Raw genomic sequence first — 17152 nt, forward strand, 5'->3', positions numbered from 1 at the left:
GGACATTCTGAAAGGGGCAAAAAATGAAGAACTGGGGGTTGGTGACACTCCCTCCAGCAAGGCCACACCTCCTCATCCTTCTCAAACAGTGCCAGTTTCTGGTGACGAAGCATTCAAATACATGAGCCAGGCAGGCCGCTCTTATTCAGACTCCACACTTGTCCTTAAATCAGCTCATGCACACTACAAGGTGCCTGTGTGTGTCTCCTGCGGGGCACTCTTCAAAGAGTCCACACTTCCCACAGTGCGCATGCAGCCATTGGAATCGACGCTAGGGGCCAATCTGTGTTTGCCCTTGGTTCTCGGCAGTATTCCTTGAGACGTGGTGTTCCATGAATAAATCTGGGAAACAGGGCGATGGCTCAGCTGGTTAAGGCCCCTGCTGTCCAGCCTGAAGACTGGAGCAGGATCCCTGCGACCTACAGGATGGATGGAGAACTGACTCCTGCGTGGTGTCCTCCCGACTTCCATGCATGCTCCCACGCATAGGCAGTGCACACAAATATCGTTAACATTCTGTTTAGGAAAGTCTCTGGGCAGCCAGCCATGGTGGCACACGCCTTTAATCCCAGCACTCAGGAAGCAGAGGCCAGCCTAGACAACAGAGTGAGTTCCAGGACCGACAAAGCTGTTACACAGAGAAACCCTGTCTCAGAAACAAAACAAAACAAAACGTCTCTGGTTATACGTGTATCCTGCATTCTAGAGGGTCATATTCTATCCTGCAGTGCATATCTTCTGAGAGTCTCTTTAATGTACTTTGGGGCAAGGACCCACTCAGCAGCCTCAGCTGGCCTTCAAAATAGTTATTCTTTTGCCTCAGGATCTCGTTGTGGCTTGACTATAAATGTGCCCCAGGAAGCCCATGGGTCTGAACCCTTGGTTTCCAGCCTTTGCTGCAGTTCAAACTTGAAGAGGACTTGTTGGAAACTATCTCAGTGAGCAGAAAGGAGAACCTGTCGTCAGAGCCCTTGCCACCATTCCTCGGAATTTACCGTACAGCCTCCAGCTGTGTGTTGGAGTGAGTTGCTGGGGGTTGTGCTGTGGGAGGAACGGACCACAGTAGCTCAGCAAGAGTGAAACTAAAGAGAAAGAAGAAATATCCACTACCTCTGTCTTTCATTCTACAGAAGCTGACCACTGTCCCAGCCAGCGAGGAACATTTACAGGAGCCACTTTCAAGACTGCAGGGCAGGTAAGGAAGGAGGAAGCAAAAGCAAGGGCTTCTCTGTGTAGCCCTGGCCGTCCTGGAACTCGCTCTGTAGACCAGGCTGGCTGGGAACTCAGAGACCTGCCTGCCTCTGCCTCCTGAGTGCTGGGAATAAAGGCGTTCGCTATGCCCGACTTACTGGCAATGTGCTTTTTAATGCACAGATAGATATATTAAAAATGAAAGGCCCGGTGTGGGGTGTGATAGTCCACACCTTTAATTCTCGCACTTCAGAGGCAGAGAGGTGTAGATTTCTCTAAGTTTGCGGCCAGTCTGGTCTACATAGGGAGTTCCAGGACAGCGCGAGCTACATAAGGAAGAGACCAGTTTCAAAAAACAAACAAAAAACAAACACTGGCATCTAGACGGCACTGGTTCCACTGATACCTGGGTATATTTAGTCAGACACCGGAGCCCCGAGGAAGACGATCAAACCGTGCTTCATTGCTAGTCGACCGTTTAATGGAAGCATCGTCTTCAGAGACAAATGCAGACTCGCAGGGCGTCTTCCAACACACTCCAAAATAAGCTGGAACCGCAGAAACGAAGCTCTGTCCCATTACCCTCAGCATCGTGCCAAGTCCGGGCAGCGCCGACCGACGACGGATGACTTAAGATCATCACGGGCCACACCGCAGGTAATCGCGGCCACTCAGAAGGCCCCGCGCCAGGGCGCGAACACGCAAACCCAGCCACGCCCTTAACGCACGCACAAGCCCGAGCTCCAAGCCCCGTACCCAAGCGGACACCTCTGCGCAAGACGCCAGGCTCAGACAGACCCCAAATCTGCAGTTTGAACTTGCCCCGGTGGTCTGTGGGAAATGTAGTGCCAGGTCCTCAAAACCCGGATGTCGGGAAGGCGGTGTCTAGCCCGCGGCCCCAGAAACGGGTCGCGGAGACCCCTGGGAGAGCCCGACCCCGCCGGGCCGCGCAGGCGAGCGCTGCCAGCCAGCGGTGGAAGGTGAGGCCGGAGGCTCTTCCGCGTGGGAGGTGGGCGGGTGACGGGCGAGCCCGGTTAGGGCAGAAAGGAAGGAGAGCCCGGGGCGTACAGCGAGAGGCCAGGCCTTGGAGGCGGCGAGCTGGGGACGCAGCAGCCGGGGATGCGGCAGCAGCTGGGGATGCAGGAGCAGCCCGGGACGCAGGAGCTGGGGATGCGGCAGCAGCTGGGGGATGCAGGAGCCGGGGACGCGGCAGCTGGGGACGCAGCAGCCGGGAGCGCGGAGCCGAGGCTCCCAACGCATCTTTCAGGAGACTCCGCTCCGGTGTCTCTCTGCGCCTCTCCTGCTTGGCAGGGCTCCGGGTTTTGGAAACTGATCCCTAACCGGAACGGCAGGGGAAGCGCGGGCGTCTCGGCTTTAAAGTGAGTCGGATTTGTTTGCGATTGTAGGCGTTGGAGGGCCTGGGATAGTGGGAGGATTTTTGTTAACCTGTTAGGCTCTGAGATGTCCTTGCCTCGAGCACCTCTGGGATGATAACTACAGTGGACGATACGGCTTTGATGAGGTCTGATTTTGAAGTGTTCGTGTTCCAGGTCCGTGAGGACTGGTTAAGTGTCCCATTACGGACGCTAGGGGAGCGCTGGAGTACCTCATCGCGGCTGGGTAGCACTGTTGGCATTTTCTCAATAGTTGCTGTTTTCTTTGACTGTAGTTTCATGGGCAATTTAACAAGTCAAATGGGGAGATTTGTTTCGAGACAGAGTTTCTCTGTGTAGCCCTGGCTGTCCTGGAACTCGCTCCGTAGATCAGGCTGGCCAAGTCAGAGATCCACCTGCTTCTGCCTCCCGAGGGGCGGGATTAAAGGCGTGCGCCACTGTGATCAGCTGATCCATTAATGTATTTTATTTTAGTTTTTGAGACAAGGACTCACGATGTAGCCCTAGTTGGTTTTGCATCTACAGAGATCTACCTACCACGGTCTCCAGTACTGACTGGGGTTAAAAGTGTGTGCTGAGATTTTTTTTTTTTTTTTAAATCAAGAGAAAGTAAAATTTTGAATGATGATTAATATGTTGGAATAAGCAGAATAGCATTGAGAACATACAGTTGTGTTTTTTTTTATTTGTTTTAAGAAACAAAAACCAGCAGGGTGGGGTAGCTCAGTGGTCAAGCACTTGCCTATTTTGTGTTGTGTAAGTCCACCCTCCCCCTCCCCTGACCTAGAATAACAAGAAGGAAGCACCCCTTCCCTAACTTTCTCTTACAACAGCTACTTCAAAATTCCTGTTCGGTGAACTTTTTCTCATACTGATGAGTTCAAGGAAAGTTCAATAATTTCTGCAGTGCTTTGTTGAGACACTGAAAATTTTGTTGGGCATTTAAATACAGATGTTTCATCCTAGTCATTTAGGTGGTCAAACGTGACAAAGTGTGTCTGTGTGTGTGTGTGTGTGTGTGTGCGTGTGTGTGTGTGCGCGTGCTCTCGCAAGTGGCTCAAGCCAGAAGAGAACATCGGATCCCCAAAGGCTGTTGTCAACTGCCCACCGTGGCTGCAAGTTCTCCGCAACAGCACCAACCACTGAGCCACCTTTCTGGAAACCTCCTCTCTTTTTATTTTAAAGCAAAATCGTCCTGCTTTAAGACTTGTGTGAAAGGTATACAGATGATCCACACCTCCCCATTCTCCAACCTTCTGTCTCTTACTCCTATAGCTGAGAAGGGTCCTATAGAAGAGAGGGAAAGAGGGAGATCGGATGAGTGGTGACGCTGTAACTTAGTGTATGTCTTCTGATTTCCCAAGAGACGCTGCCTTCTGGAACGTCCACATACGTTTCCATTCTCATGTGTACAGCCCGTTTTGCTGCCGTCTCCTGGTTCTGGACACGCAGGACCACCTGTTTGGGTGCCCTTCCTTACCCCATAAGTCGTCTTGGACAGGATCTGACCTAACCCAAGCAGCCACCACCCTTGGGGTCTTCATCCAGTGTTGAGGTGAGAATTACTTTGCTCTGGTCAAGTACATTTTTGTCAAGAATTCTCTGGTTTCATTTCCTAGTGGCACCAAGGTACAAAAAGCCATATTTCTTATGAGAAAGAAATATCCATCCCTCCTCCCTGGGAGATCATGTTCTAAACACAGTTTACCCACGTAAAGACAGATTCTCAGTCAGGTGCAGTGGGGCACACCTGTGTTCCCAGCACTTAAGCAGAGGGAGGGGGATCTCTGCCAACCTGGTCTGCAAGTTCCAGGACAGCCAAGGCTACACCGAGAAACATTGTCTCAAAAAACCGGAAAACAAACAAATGAAATTTATTCTCAGCTTTCCAGCCTATTGAGATATGAAGTAATAATGGACACAAAACTTTACAGAAGGAAAAACAGGATTTCGGGTCAGAGTCAAGGACTTTGACATGCCTTAGGGACTTCTTTGTAAGTAAATCAGAAGTTACCACCTTGTTAGAAAGCAGTCGGCACCAAGAGGCCCGGGTTCTGTTCCCAGCAGCCACGCGGCAGGTCACAACTGTCTTTCATCTTCCGTCCTCCGAGGGTACAGTCTCAAAAGGGCCCTGTACACACTCACACGCATAAAAGACATTTCAAAAGGAGGCAGTTGGATCAGAATTCCAGGTCAAGTCTGAGACTATCTCAGGCTGCAGAACAATGTCTCAAAGAGCTAATGCTAATCTGGAACATAAAAATATCTCAATAGCAGAGTGTAATGAACTGTGAGAGCTCATTCAGCCTGCCCTAGAGCCATGGTGTTCCAAAAGCCGGTATCATGGAGGTAAGAATGAAATAGTTCACTAGCACCCATGGATTACAATCATTTAGGATGCAGAGAGAGATGCTTTTGAGTTGGAAACCATGTGAGCTGGCAGTAAGGTGGGTAAATTCTCAGTGCCCACCATTAGCCCTTCTTGGTTTTGCTATTCTAGGCACTGCCCTGCTCTACCCCTTTTCTGAAGAGGACCCAAATGAAAGCCTGGTCTTCTGGTACAGCTCTCACAACCATGGCTCAGGTGAGGTGGTTGACACTCCTTGGGAAGGTGTTTTGTTCTGCCCTGTCACACACTACCACCAGCCTTTTTATCTTTTTTTATTTTATTTTTTTGGCTTTTAGTTCCTTTAATTTGTCCTTAAGGAAGAATCGCTGATGACCCCTGAATTTGGCACCATGTTTTTACACTTAATGTGTTCTCAACAAATTGCAATATCTCACTATTTGTCCTTATAAAAACTTAATTTGCCTATCTACATTTTTTTAACTTTTATGTTAAAATAAAGTTACACTTTATTCACTCTGTATCCGCCCATTAGCCCCACCCTCCTCCCCCAGCCGTTTTATTTCTGAGGTCCTAGGGATGCCCCTGGTCTTTGTGCATGCTAGGCACATGCACTGTTGTTGAATACCATTCCGTTTGTTTTTTGAGCATATTTGGGTAGTTTGTATTTTCCTTTTCCTTCTTTTTTATTTTTTTCTTAAATCCTCTCATCAGTCTTTCCTACAGGAAATTTGTCCCCCTGTAGTATTCCCCAGAAGCTGTGCTGGGACAAGAATGCATTGTTTGTATCAGTGAAATGTATTAGCACAAAATGGGCCTGTGTAGATCTAAACTACACGTACTGGGGTGTGGCTCAGTGGGTAGAATGCTTGCCTGGCATCCTTACAGGCTGCCAGCACCATGGATGGGGGTGCAAGCTCATACTTCCAGGATGTAGAGGATTACAAGTTCAACGCCATCCTTGGTTACATGGCAAGTTTGAGCCAGTCTGGGCGATGTAAGACCCAGAGAGAGTTTATCAGGTTAAGGCACTTTCTGCCAAGCCTGATGACCAAGAGTTTGGTCCCCAGGACCCACATGCCTGCTGAACCCCAAAGATGCACCCTGACCCATGGACACCCGACTCTACCTGCACCGAAACGAGCTTTAAAAGTAGGCCAACCTTTTGCCTTATCACATACCAGAGTAAAGATGAAGGTAAAATTGATAGAATGTTAACAGAAAATGGCAAAAACATTCTGTATTAAATGTTAGGAGAGAGACCTGCTGGCAAGGAATCAAGAATCCAGTTTCTTCTCTGTGCTTCGACAGGTTTGCTTACAATTCTTAAAAGCTTGTGGTTTTCCAGTAACATATTTCCTAGAATATTAAAGACTATTACAGATTTATTCTTTTAAAATTTGTTCTAGGGGCTGGTGAAATGGCTCAGAGGTTAAGAGCACTGGCTGTTCTTCCAGAGGTCCTGAGTTCAATTCCCAGCAACTGGGAATTGAAATGGTGGCTCACTGCCATCTACAATGACATCTGGTGCCCTCTTCTGGCCTGCAAGCATACATGCAGGCAGAACACTGTATACATAAAAAAAATTTTTTTTTCATAACTAGTTGTGATAACACAGGCCTTTAATTCCAGCACTTGGGATGCATAGGCAGGCAGATCTCTTAAGTTTGGGCCAACCAAGGCTACATAGTGAGACCCTGTCTCCAAAACAAACAAAAACCTTTCTAATTTTGTATTAAAAAATAGAAGGAAATATGTATATACAGGCCACTATACATAACTGGAGCATAGCTCAGAATACTCTGCTCTGATCTTAGAGAGCTATCTTTTTTTGAAAATTGGTTAATATCTACTATTAACCCATGTAATTATTACGGTGGTTAATAGTTAATCTGCTATCAATCAGTAAAGGACACAGACACCAATTAGACCCCCTAAGCTACCTGGTTACTCCCGGCCCATCCTGTGCCGACAGCGTTAATTCTCTGGGCTACTTCCCGTCTACTTTCCATAAACACCTGCACGTACTGTCATCTGGGCTGCTTTACTCTGCCCCCCATCCTCAGAGCAAAGCCCTCCCAGCCAAGTCAGTCTTCCTGCTATCCCATGGCAACTCTGTCTCCTCTGTCGTCTGGCTCTCTCCTTCCCATGATTTTTCTGAACTCCAAGTGCCACCTACCTCACTTCTACCCTGCTGAGGTGTGGAGGCAACTTAGCCAGTCAGGGATAATTTTGGAGGCAAAGGCACACAGCATCATTGCAAGTACATGATAGTCTGCTAGTGAAATACATCAAGCAGAATTCAGGGAGCAAAATAATTAACGATCAAATACAAAACACCAGACTGTGCTACAGGACTACCCTGTTTCACTCAAAAAATTTGTTTCACATTTTAGAGTTTTGTTGCTGTTTTAGCCCTGACTGGCCTGGAAGTACACCAGCCCTAAAGCCTACCCTCTGTCGGATGTAGGAAGTGAGCCATTTTCTGAGGTGAGACCTGCAGGGTTGAGAACCTTCCGGCAGAGGCAACAGGCAGCTCATTGCCATCATTTTCTTCTCTCTTCTGCCTGGCTTTGTTCTCCAATACCTTCAGTTGCTTCTGGACTGCGTCTAGATCTTGCAGGGACTGGCTGAGGACATATTCCTGGGCAATTCATTGCTTTATTGCTAACTGCACTTTTTTATTTTGAGCAGCATCTCACTAAGGTGCCCGGGCTGTGAATCACTGGCTCGGGAGGCCTCAAACCTGTTCACTCTTGCAAGTAGCTGGGATTACAGGCCTAGGCCACCCAAGCCTGATGAAGCCATAGAGTATATCTCATGAGAGTGTGCCTTCTGTATGCACCTCAGTGGCCTGTGGGTTTGTGCTTCTGTGCCAATGCCCAGAAAGCACAGGTATTCTCCAGCCGCACAGGACTAGATTTTGTTCCCTAGTAAACAGGTGCACGGTGTGGGCACAGGCAACCTCACAGTAAGTCAAAGTGTGACTACATTTTTATTTTTCATGTTAAAGTGTGTGAACAGGCATGTAGCACAGCATTCGTGTGGATGACAGGACACACTGACAGTCGGACACTAGTCACCAGGCTGGGCAACAAGTGCCTCTGCCCACGGAGCCATCTTGGGAGCCCAGTAAGTTACAGTTTAAATCAAAACAAGAAAAAAACAAAGCAGTCATTCTTTTACAAATTTTAGGACTTTCACAAAGAAACAGGGACAAGAGTAGCTGCCCATGCTGGAGCGACTTGCAAATACTTGCTGCTTTTCCACAGGTCTCGATTTAATTCACCACATGCTCCAGGGAATCTGACAGCTGATTCTAACTTCAGGGGCACCAGACATGCCTGTGGTGTGCAGGCATACATACAGGAAAACCCTCATACACATAAACAAAATCTTAAAAAGTGTTTGAAAAAGAGTAGTTCCCAGCTGAGCAGACTGGAGCATGCACTCGGGAGGCAGAGGCAGGTGATCTCCAAGACAAAGGCCAGCCTGGTCTACAGAGCGAGTTCCAGGACAGCCAGGGCTGCAAAGAAATCCTGTCTCGAAAAGCAGAAATAATGAAAAAATTTTAAAAAATGTTCCCAATATTTAGTTACCCTGTGCCAGTCACCTTCCCGTTTCTGCTCTGCAGGGAGCTGTGTCTCTCAAGGATGTGACCGTGGACTTTAGTCAGGAGGAGTGGCAGCGCCTAGACTCTGCTCAGAAGACTCTGTATATGGATGTGATGTTGGAAAACTACGGCCACCTGCTCTCCACAGGTACAAAGGCCAGGGCACTTTGTGTGCTTCCTCTCAGGGCACCTAAGCCAGCGTGCTCAGGAATTCCAGACTTTGGTTTGCAGAAGGGATGTTTCCTCTTCACCTCCCAGGGGAAGGAGCCAAATTTACAGTTACAGAAATGAGTATTTCTCAAGCGTTTGTACATGAGATTATCCATTGAGCGTATGCCCCGTACACCTCCCTGTTGGTGGCTAGACGAATACTTTGCCACTGAATTCCATCCACAGCTTCCTCACTCATTACACTTTCTTTCCCTTATGAGGCTGCGACGTGTCTAACCCCGAGGTCATCCTCAGATTGGAGCGAGGAGAAGAACCGTGGACATCATTTGCAGAGCATGTCTGCTCAGGTGAGTTAATACCTGCCATACACGTGAATCAGACAGCAGGGCTTTCCATTGAAATGTTCGTAACTTTTGAAATGACTGTCTGACCTACAAAACATGAACCACGATTCTGAGCCCGGCACGTGGACACAACAGGAGTGCTAGAATTAATGTGTATAGGCCACCCTATTCCACATGTTAACTTTTTAGGTTTACTTATTTTTATTTAATGACTATTTTGGCTTCATGTATCTGTGTACGCTGATGGGTGCTAATCCATCTCAGGGTATGAGATGGATGCGTAGGAACTGGAGTGATAAACAGTTGTGAGCCACCTAGTGGATGATGGGAACTGAATCTGAGCCTCGGTACCTGAAATCCTGTTATGTCTCAAGATTTTTTGTTGCCATTGGAATGATTTTCTAGTTGATAATTCTACCCAAGTCTTAAATAGCTTGAAGTGGTAGAGGAAATGTGTGTGGGCTTTTCGGTGTCATTGTTTTGCGTTGTCTGCAAGGTTGTGGATAGACCCCAGAGCCTTGCACGTGCCGGGCAGACACTCTACTGAGTCACATCCCAGCTTGGAGTTTGAGCTGGTTCTCACCACATAGCCAAGACTGACGGCAAACATTCCATCCCCTTGTCTGTGCCTCACAGTGCTGGGATTCCAGGTGGCTAACGGGGTTTACTTCAAGATTCTCTAAATGTGAATAATATGAATAGAGATAAATCTAAAAATTACTTGACTAAAACAGTACAAACCATCCTAGAGGGTGTAATTTACATTCTGCCTTGGCCTGCCAAGAATCTTTTTACTTGCTAAAATCTTGATTATGCTTTAAGAAAACGGACAGTCAGCTGTCACAGGACTTCTAAGACAGTCAGGAGCAGTGCAGTGAGTATAGCAGTTGCACACACGTTAGTGGCGTTTTCCTAGTCCTCCTGTTACACTTCAGTGGGTTCACAGCTGGATTACAGGATTGCTTTTCTAGATCCTAAGAGACTAATGCTGTAATAGGTCAGTTTCCCTGTGTTGCTTCAGGGAAGGGGGTGAGTTAAATAACTGGCATTGTTTTACCACAGTTATTGAGGGATTTATGTATAAAAATTTAGGTTCTTGCAAGCTGTAATAGCTCTGGTTATGTTAGATTACTTTAATTCGTTTCATAGATTTGTTTCCTTGTTTAAAAATCTTTCCAACAACAAGACCCATACACTGGCAATGGTGGTGAATGCCTTTAATCGTAGTACTTAGAGGGTAGATCTCTGTGAGTTCAAGGCCAGCCTAATATGCAGATAGTTCTAGGACAGTGAAGGACCCTGTCTCAAAAACACAGAAAGAATCATTCCAACCATGCATTCCTCTCATACCATTATTTGCATTACTTTCTGGGCAGGTTCAAAATGTATTAATAGTACTTTTGCTCATTTCAATCTTTTCCACTTTTTTTTAATATGCAACGCTTCACGAATCTGCATGTCACCGTTGCACAGGGGCCATGCTAATCTTCTCTATTATTCCAATTTGAGTGTACGTGCTGCCGAAGCAAGCAATCCACAACTTTGTATTATGTTTGTCAATAGGTTTTCTATTTTTGTTTGTTTTGCTTAGTAACTTGGAAGTGGTTTGCTCTAGGTCTTTTCACATTTTCGGACTGTTTTATAAATGTTTTGTTGTTGGATTTCTGTGTAGGCCTGGCTGTCCTGAACTCACTACAGACCAGGCTGGCCTCAACCTCAGAGATCTACCTACCTTTGCCTCCTGAGTGCTGGGATTACAGTTGTGTGCCACCGAACCCTGCTTTAATTTTTTTTTCCCATAGCAATTTCTTAGAAATTCACTACTTGTTTTCTTTTCTAGAAGAAAACTGGAAATCAAGAAAGGTTTTCACAAAATTCAAGGAACACCAAGAGAAGTACTCAAGATCATTTGTATATATTAACTATAAAGAGCTGACTGAAGACAAAAGTAGTATCTGTCAAAAGACATTTACTCTAGTGACGAAGCCTGTTAATTCCAAAGAGCTTCCTCCTAAATATGGCACTCATGGAAATATTTTAGAGAATGTTTCAGACTTAATCAACAGTAACCTAAGCCTTGCAAGAAAGAGATTTAATGAGTATGATGGATACGCAAAACCACACCCAAATTCCATGCCAGCCGACAAATCCTGTACTCGAACTGGCAAGGCTTGCAGTCACAGCGACATACTTGTGCAACCTGAGAAGGCAGTAACTCCAGCACAGTCATTTGGATACAATGACTCTGACAAGTTATGTCTTAGAAAGGGAAGCTCAGTTACCCTCAATAGAGCATACAGAGGGGAAAACATTTCTGTATGTAACAGAAAGAAAAGAGCAGCAAATACTGAAAAGAAACATACGTGCCCTGAATGTGGGAAAGCCTTCTGCAGGAAGTCAGTATTGATTCTGCACCTGGCAATTCACACAGAGGCAAAACCTTATCAATGTCATCAGTGTGGACATGCATTTAGAAGGAAGTCCTACCTCACTGACCATCAGAGAACTCACACGGGAGAAAAACCCTTTGTTTGTACTGAGTGTGGTAAGTCCTTCCGTCTAAAGACAGCCCTCACTGACCACCAGAGGACACACACAGGAGAGAAGTCCTACGAATGTCCACAGTGTAAGAATGCCTTCCGATTAAAGTCACACCTTATTCGTCATCAGAGAACTCACACGGGAGAAAAACCGTATGAGTGTAACGAGTGTGGGAAATCTTTCCGCCAAAAGACAACTCTCTCTCTCCACCAGAGAATCCATACTGGGGAGAAACCCTATATTTGCAAAGAATGTGGGAAATCATTCCACCAAAAAGCAAACCTCACTGTCCACCAGAGGACTCATACAGGAGAGAAGCCCTATATTTGTAATGAGTGTGGGAAATCATTCTCCCAGAAAACAACACTTGCTCTTCATGAGAAAACCCATAACCAGGAGAAGCCCTATGTGTGTAATGACTGTGGAAAGAGTTTCCGCCAGAAAACAACTCTTGTGGCACACCAGAGGACACATACAGGGGAGAAATCTTACGAATGTCCTCATTGTGGGAAGGCCTTTAGAATGAAATCATACCTCATTGATCATCACAGAACTCACACAGGAGAAAAGCCGTATGAATGCAGTGAGTGTGGGAAATCATTCAGCCAGAAAACAAATCTCAATCTACACCAGAGGATTCATACTGGGGAGAAACCCTATGTTTGTAGTGAGTGTGGGAAGTCCTTTCGCCAAAAAGCAACCCTCACTGTACATGAGAAAATACATACAGGGCAGAAGTCCTATGAGTGTCCTCAGTGTGGAAAGGCTTTCAGCAGGAAGTCCTACCTCATTCATCATCAAAGAACTCATACAGGAGAGAAACCTTATAAATGCAATGAATGTGGAAAGAGCTTTCGACAGAAAACAAATCTCATTGTTCATCAAAGAACTCACACGGGTGAGAAGCCCTATGCATGTAAGGACTGTGGCAAGTCCTTTAGCTATAAAAGGAACCTCATTGTCCATCAAAAACTTCATAGCGAAAATACAGATATACAATAAAAGAGGAAAGCAGTACTTTTGTGAAGTCTAATTATTGTTAACCCTTCGTTTTAAAAAGAAAAGCATGTTTACACATGTAACATCCACTCCACTGCTTTCCTAGCATATGAAATAGTCATGGTCACTGTTTTAGACGGTTTTGCTGACTTTGAATACTTCCTTTCAGGCCAGTTAGCACTACATGAGAGAACTCATCTAAAAACAAACAAAAAACTGTAATACTGTACAAACAAGTTACAAAATGGCTATCAGCATTAACTTCCATAGGAGAATAAAAATGAACCCCAAGTATCCTTGTATTTTATTTTACTAAAAAACAAACAAAAACAAAACTTTACTGGGCCTGGAGAGGTGCCTCAGAGGTTAAGAGCACTGGCAGTTCTCTCAAAGGTCCTGAGTTCAATTCCCAGCAACCACATGGTGGCTGACAACCATGAGATCCTGTGCCCTCTTTTGTGTGCAGGCACTCACATGCAGGCAGAATGTTTAAATAATGAAATAATTTACTTTTCCAGTGATAAGTGCGTTTGCTTTTAAATTTCAAGCATATTTTATCATGCACATTGCTTTTTTAATGTCCTGCTTTGTTTCATTTTAAAGATGTCAGTAGTGTATTCATTTGTAATATTCCACTTTGAGTATATTCCAATTTATCTACTGGTGGATATTTATATTTTTAATGACATATCATGAAAATACTGCTATGTTCTGGTATATGTCCTCTGGTGTTTATATGTATGTGTGCACTTCTAATTCCCTAGTACCAAAAAGTTACTTTTTCTGTCTCAACATGTCAGTCTTTTCAGTTATGGTAGATTATGCCATATACCTCAGACCTTTCCCAGAAGTTTACATCTAGAGTTTGAAAAAGCAAATCAAACAATTCTTTTTTAAAATTTATTTATTTATTAATTATACGACATTCTGCCTGAATGTCTGTGCACCAGATCTCCTTATAGATGGTTAAGCCACCATGTGGTTGCTGGGAATTGAACTCAGGACTTTTTTAAGAACAGCTAGTGTTCTTAACCTCTGAGCCACCTCTCCAGCCCCCCAAATTCTTAAAAAGAAATGTGTGTGTGTGTGTGTGTGTGTGTATATATACACACACACATACATACATACATACACATATATTCCCTGAGACAATGTCTCAGTATTTCTGACTGTCTTGGAGCTTCCTCTGTAGACTTTGAACTCAAGATCTGCCTGCCTCTGCCTCCTGAGAAATGGGATTAAAGGTGTGCTCCTTTTCACCCAGCGCCAAACAGAACTCTTTAACATTATCTCTTTAACATGGCGCCACAAGCCTGTGATCCCAAAAATGACAGGCTGAGGTAGGAGTTAAAGGGCAGCTTGAGCTACAAGGTGTTTTTGAGGCCCAGCTCAAAGGGGCTTTTTGTTTTTTGAGACAAGTTTTCTGTGTAACAACCCTGGCTGTCCTAGACTCACCTTGTAGACCACATTGGGCTTGAACTCACATCAATACGCCTTCCTCCGCCTTCCCACCACCATGCCTGGAAAAAAAGGCTACTTTTGTCCGTAAATACAATAAATGTAGAAGTCTTTAGGCATGGCCAACACTTACACAAAGCCAAGAGTTTTCACTGGAGGAAATGGATCTCATTGTTTTAGGGGTGCTTTCACACCTCACTTATACCTAGTATCAGAATTCATGCTAGAATAGGGGTTAAGTAAAGGCAGCAGGAGTGAAACAAGAAAATAATGCCTACGGTGGAAGAGACGGTTTTTATATTAGACCATTTACTAACGGCTGGTTTTAGGGTATAGACCAGTAAGCCAAGCTCTTTGAAGTTCAGAGTCAGCCTGAGCAACTTAAGACTCTTGTTTTCACATAAAAAGTAAAACAAGACTATGGATGTATCTCAGTGCTGGAACACAGGACTAGCATGTGCAAGGCCCTAGTTTTAATCACCTATCCAGAAAGAACACATCTGTGGGGAGTGGGTCCCTGAGAATCCCAAATCCCCAGGGTCTGTTGGTTTTCTTTAGTGTGTGTATTTGCTTGCACGCATGTACAGGCTAGGAGGGGCGCCACTCCCTGGGAGTGGAGTTGCAAACAGCTGTGAGCTGCCCTGTGTGTGCTGAAGCCCCAGACCTGGTCTCCGGCACATCAGCTGGTGTTTCTGCTTCACTCAGCCCGTTGGGGTTGTGGTGCTGCTCGCTGTGGAAGTCGAGAAAAGCCCGTACAGGTCTTTCTGTCCTCCCACTATACAGCTGTAGAACTCAGCTTGTCAGGCCTGCTTGGCAGCAAATTACTCCACCCACTAAGCCATCTCTAGCTGTGTATACAAAAGCATATACATTTCACTCCACGTATGAAAACACATAAATACACAGACATACTGTACACACGAGAAAGGAAAAAAGCTTTTTTAGCAGGAAGTCTCAAAGGCTGAAAGCATCCTAGGCCTAGGTTAGCCTCCAAGACCATAATTACCTCATGTTACTTTTCTAGTTGGGAAGGTCGCAGGCTTGCACGGGATAGCTACTGCAGTTTGTTAAATGAACATGTCTGTCAAATTGCTTTCTAAATATACTTCTGCCCATATACTACTGTTGCTATCAGCTTTGGTCAGAGAAGCTTCTTTTTACAAGTTAGTGGTGATTTCAGAAACTTAGAAACTGCTCAAAAATCTTAGACCAAATGTTGAATGCCTGTAGCCACAAATGGACATGCAAGGTTCAGTTAACTCGAGCCAGGAAGAACATTATAAAAGCGAACTCTCTACTGAATTCAACATTTGGCCCACCTTCACACAGAACCAGTAGTTGGCCAGAGAATCAGAGAAGTTCTGGGTGCCAAACCTGAAGCTCTAAGTTAAGTCTCGGAGACCCATATGGTGGAGAGTAAGAACTCTGCAAACCTGACTTCTGACCTGTGTATGTGCTGTGACATGTCACGTGTCCTCACACACACACAAAATGTCCTGTAAAAATTTTTTAATGTGGGGGAAAGCTGGAGATGACAAAGCACTGAGGGTTTCTGCTCTTGCATAGGATCATTCCCAGCTGCCCAAAACGTCGCCTCCACATTTTCTCAACTGTTAGCACTTGCACACACATGCACATTTCAACAAAGATACACACACACATTACATATGTAGTGAGGAAAGGAAATTAAAAAATATTAAGTAGTATTGGCTAGGAGAAAGCAGCCACGCAAACTCACCTAAGTGCAAATGATTGCATGATCGTTCATAATCCCGCGACACAGGCGGTACAGGGCATACGCACTCTTCCAAAGCCCGGCCCGCCCTCTGCTCCCGCACTGCCTACCTCACCCAGGAGATCCTATCTTAGCCAAATACTCCAGCCCAAACTTCACACTGAGTCACCTGAGGCCTCTAGCAAAGTCTTTCATCTTTCACAGTAATTTTTGTTTTTGAAATCTCGTGTGTCCGTGTGGGCATGAGCAAGCTGAGTTGTAGATGTCAGATGAGGGCACAGCATCCCCCTGAAGTTGGAGTTGTCGGCGGCATGACTCGGGTCCTCTTCCAGAGCTCATCACCAGGCCAGACCCATCCCATCTTCAGCTCACTACGTTCAGAGCAGCAAACACTCAACGTGCAATATGTAGCCGAGCGCTGCTGAAGATTTCCATACAGATTCAACCCAGCCTTTGAACGGAGGCACTGGAGGCAACTATGGCACACACAAATAGTCTACCACAGATGGAAAGGACATTAGCGCTCACCTTTTTCTCTCTTTTCTTTGAGAGAGGGTCTATGCAGCACTGGTTGTCCTGGAACTTGCTTGTCAACGAGGCTGGACTTGAACACACACCTGTTTCAATTTTTCAATAGTAACCTACACAGGTACAATCACACATTTTTGTCCTCTTGGCTTCTAAGCCATCTCTGAAAACTACAAATCCCTGGCCACATTAGCCATGGAGACACCTGCTTTTTTTCCTCTGGACAAATGTGAAAGCTGGCGATTGCCAACAGAGCAATGTATTCCACCTTTCCTCCAAAGACGCTTGCCCCAGACGTCTTCCCAGCCTCTCTTCTAACATAACCTTGAAAGAGAATCCCAAAATTCTTACCAGGGAAATGGCTTATTTAAGTTTTGTTCGTAAAATTATCTAGAAATGCGACAAGTGAGCTGGCTCAACAGGTAAAGGCATTTGCCACCAAGCTGGACGGCTTAAGTTGGATCCCTAGGCCCCTCATAGTGGCATAAAACTGATCCATGCAAGCTGTCCTCTGACTACATGGTGAGAAGCGCCATAGACCTCATGTGTGCATCTGGTCAGAGATTCTGCCCTGTACTGTACTCACAGACCTTAAGGGAGACACAAACACGGGCTTTTCCCAAGCTTCCGATCCACTGCTGTAACATTACAGGAAGTCCAAATTTGATCTCTCCTAAGTATTTTATGTGCAAAGTTTTATTTTCAATACACACTATGTAAAATATGGAAATGACTGATACCAACACAGCAATCCCACAGATACACAGTTACACTGGTGGTTTCTAAAGTGGCTGATGGGCTCAGAATCCTTCAGAAACTTGTTAGCAAAGC

At 45.5% G+C, this 17152-nt stretch overlaps 1 protein-coding gene and 1 non-coding gene across 2 annotated transcripts; one reads left to right on the plus strand and one right to left on the minus strand.

Moving 5' to 3' along the window:
• The first annotated feature begins 1948 nt into the window (after positions 1 to 1948).
• Znf567 (zinc finger protein 567) lies at positions 1949 to 12616 on the plus strand. Its single transcript, XM_021640701.2, has 6 exons — positions 1949 to 2171; positions 3952 to 4140; positions 5086 to 5169; positions 8567 to 8693; positions 8977 to 9063; positions 10901 to 12616. The coding sequence occupies exons 3-6, from the start codon at positions 5125 to 5127 to the stop codon at positions 12601 to 12603; spliced, it is 1962 nt and encodes a 653-aa protein (XP_021496376.1). The 5' UTR covers positions 1949 to 2171; positions 3952 to 4140; positions 5086 to 5124; the 3' UTR covers positions 12604 to 12616.
• On the minus strand, positions 10489 to 10593 carry LOC132647720 (U6 spliceosomal RNA). The gene has a single exon (XR_009586064.1). It is a non-coding gene; the product is annotated as a U6 spliceosomal RNA (small nuclear RNA).
• Positions 12617 to 17152: the final 4536 nt, after the last annotated feature.

This window comes from Meriones unguiculatus, chromosome 14 (assembly GCF_030254825.1).
Source record: "Meriones unguiculatus strain TT.TT164.6M chromosome 14, Bangor_MerUng_6.1, whole genome shotgun sequence".
Classification (NCBI taxonomy): domain Eukaryota; kingdom Metazoa; phylum Chordata; class Mammalia; order Rodentia; family Muridae; genus Meriones; species Meriones unguiculatus.

Bases quoted from the DNA above. Each gene is read 5' to 3' on its own strand.
- Znf567 (XM_021640701.2), top strand. From the start codon at position 5,125: ATGAAAGCCTGGTCTTCTGGTACAGCTCTCACAACCATGGCTCAG. The intron at 8,694-8,976 runs GTACAAAGGCCA...TTCCCTTATGAG, and splicing joins CGGCCACCTGCTCTCCACAG to GCTGCGACGTGTCTAACCCC. The intron at 9,064-10,900 runs GTGAGTTAATAC...TTTCTTTTCTAG, and splicing joins TGCAGAGCATGTCTGCTCAG to AAGAAAACTGGAAATCAAGA.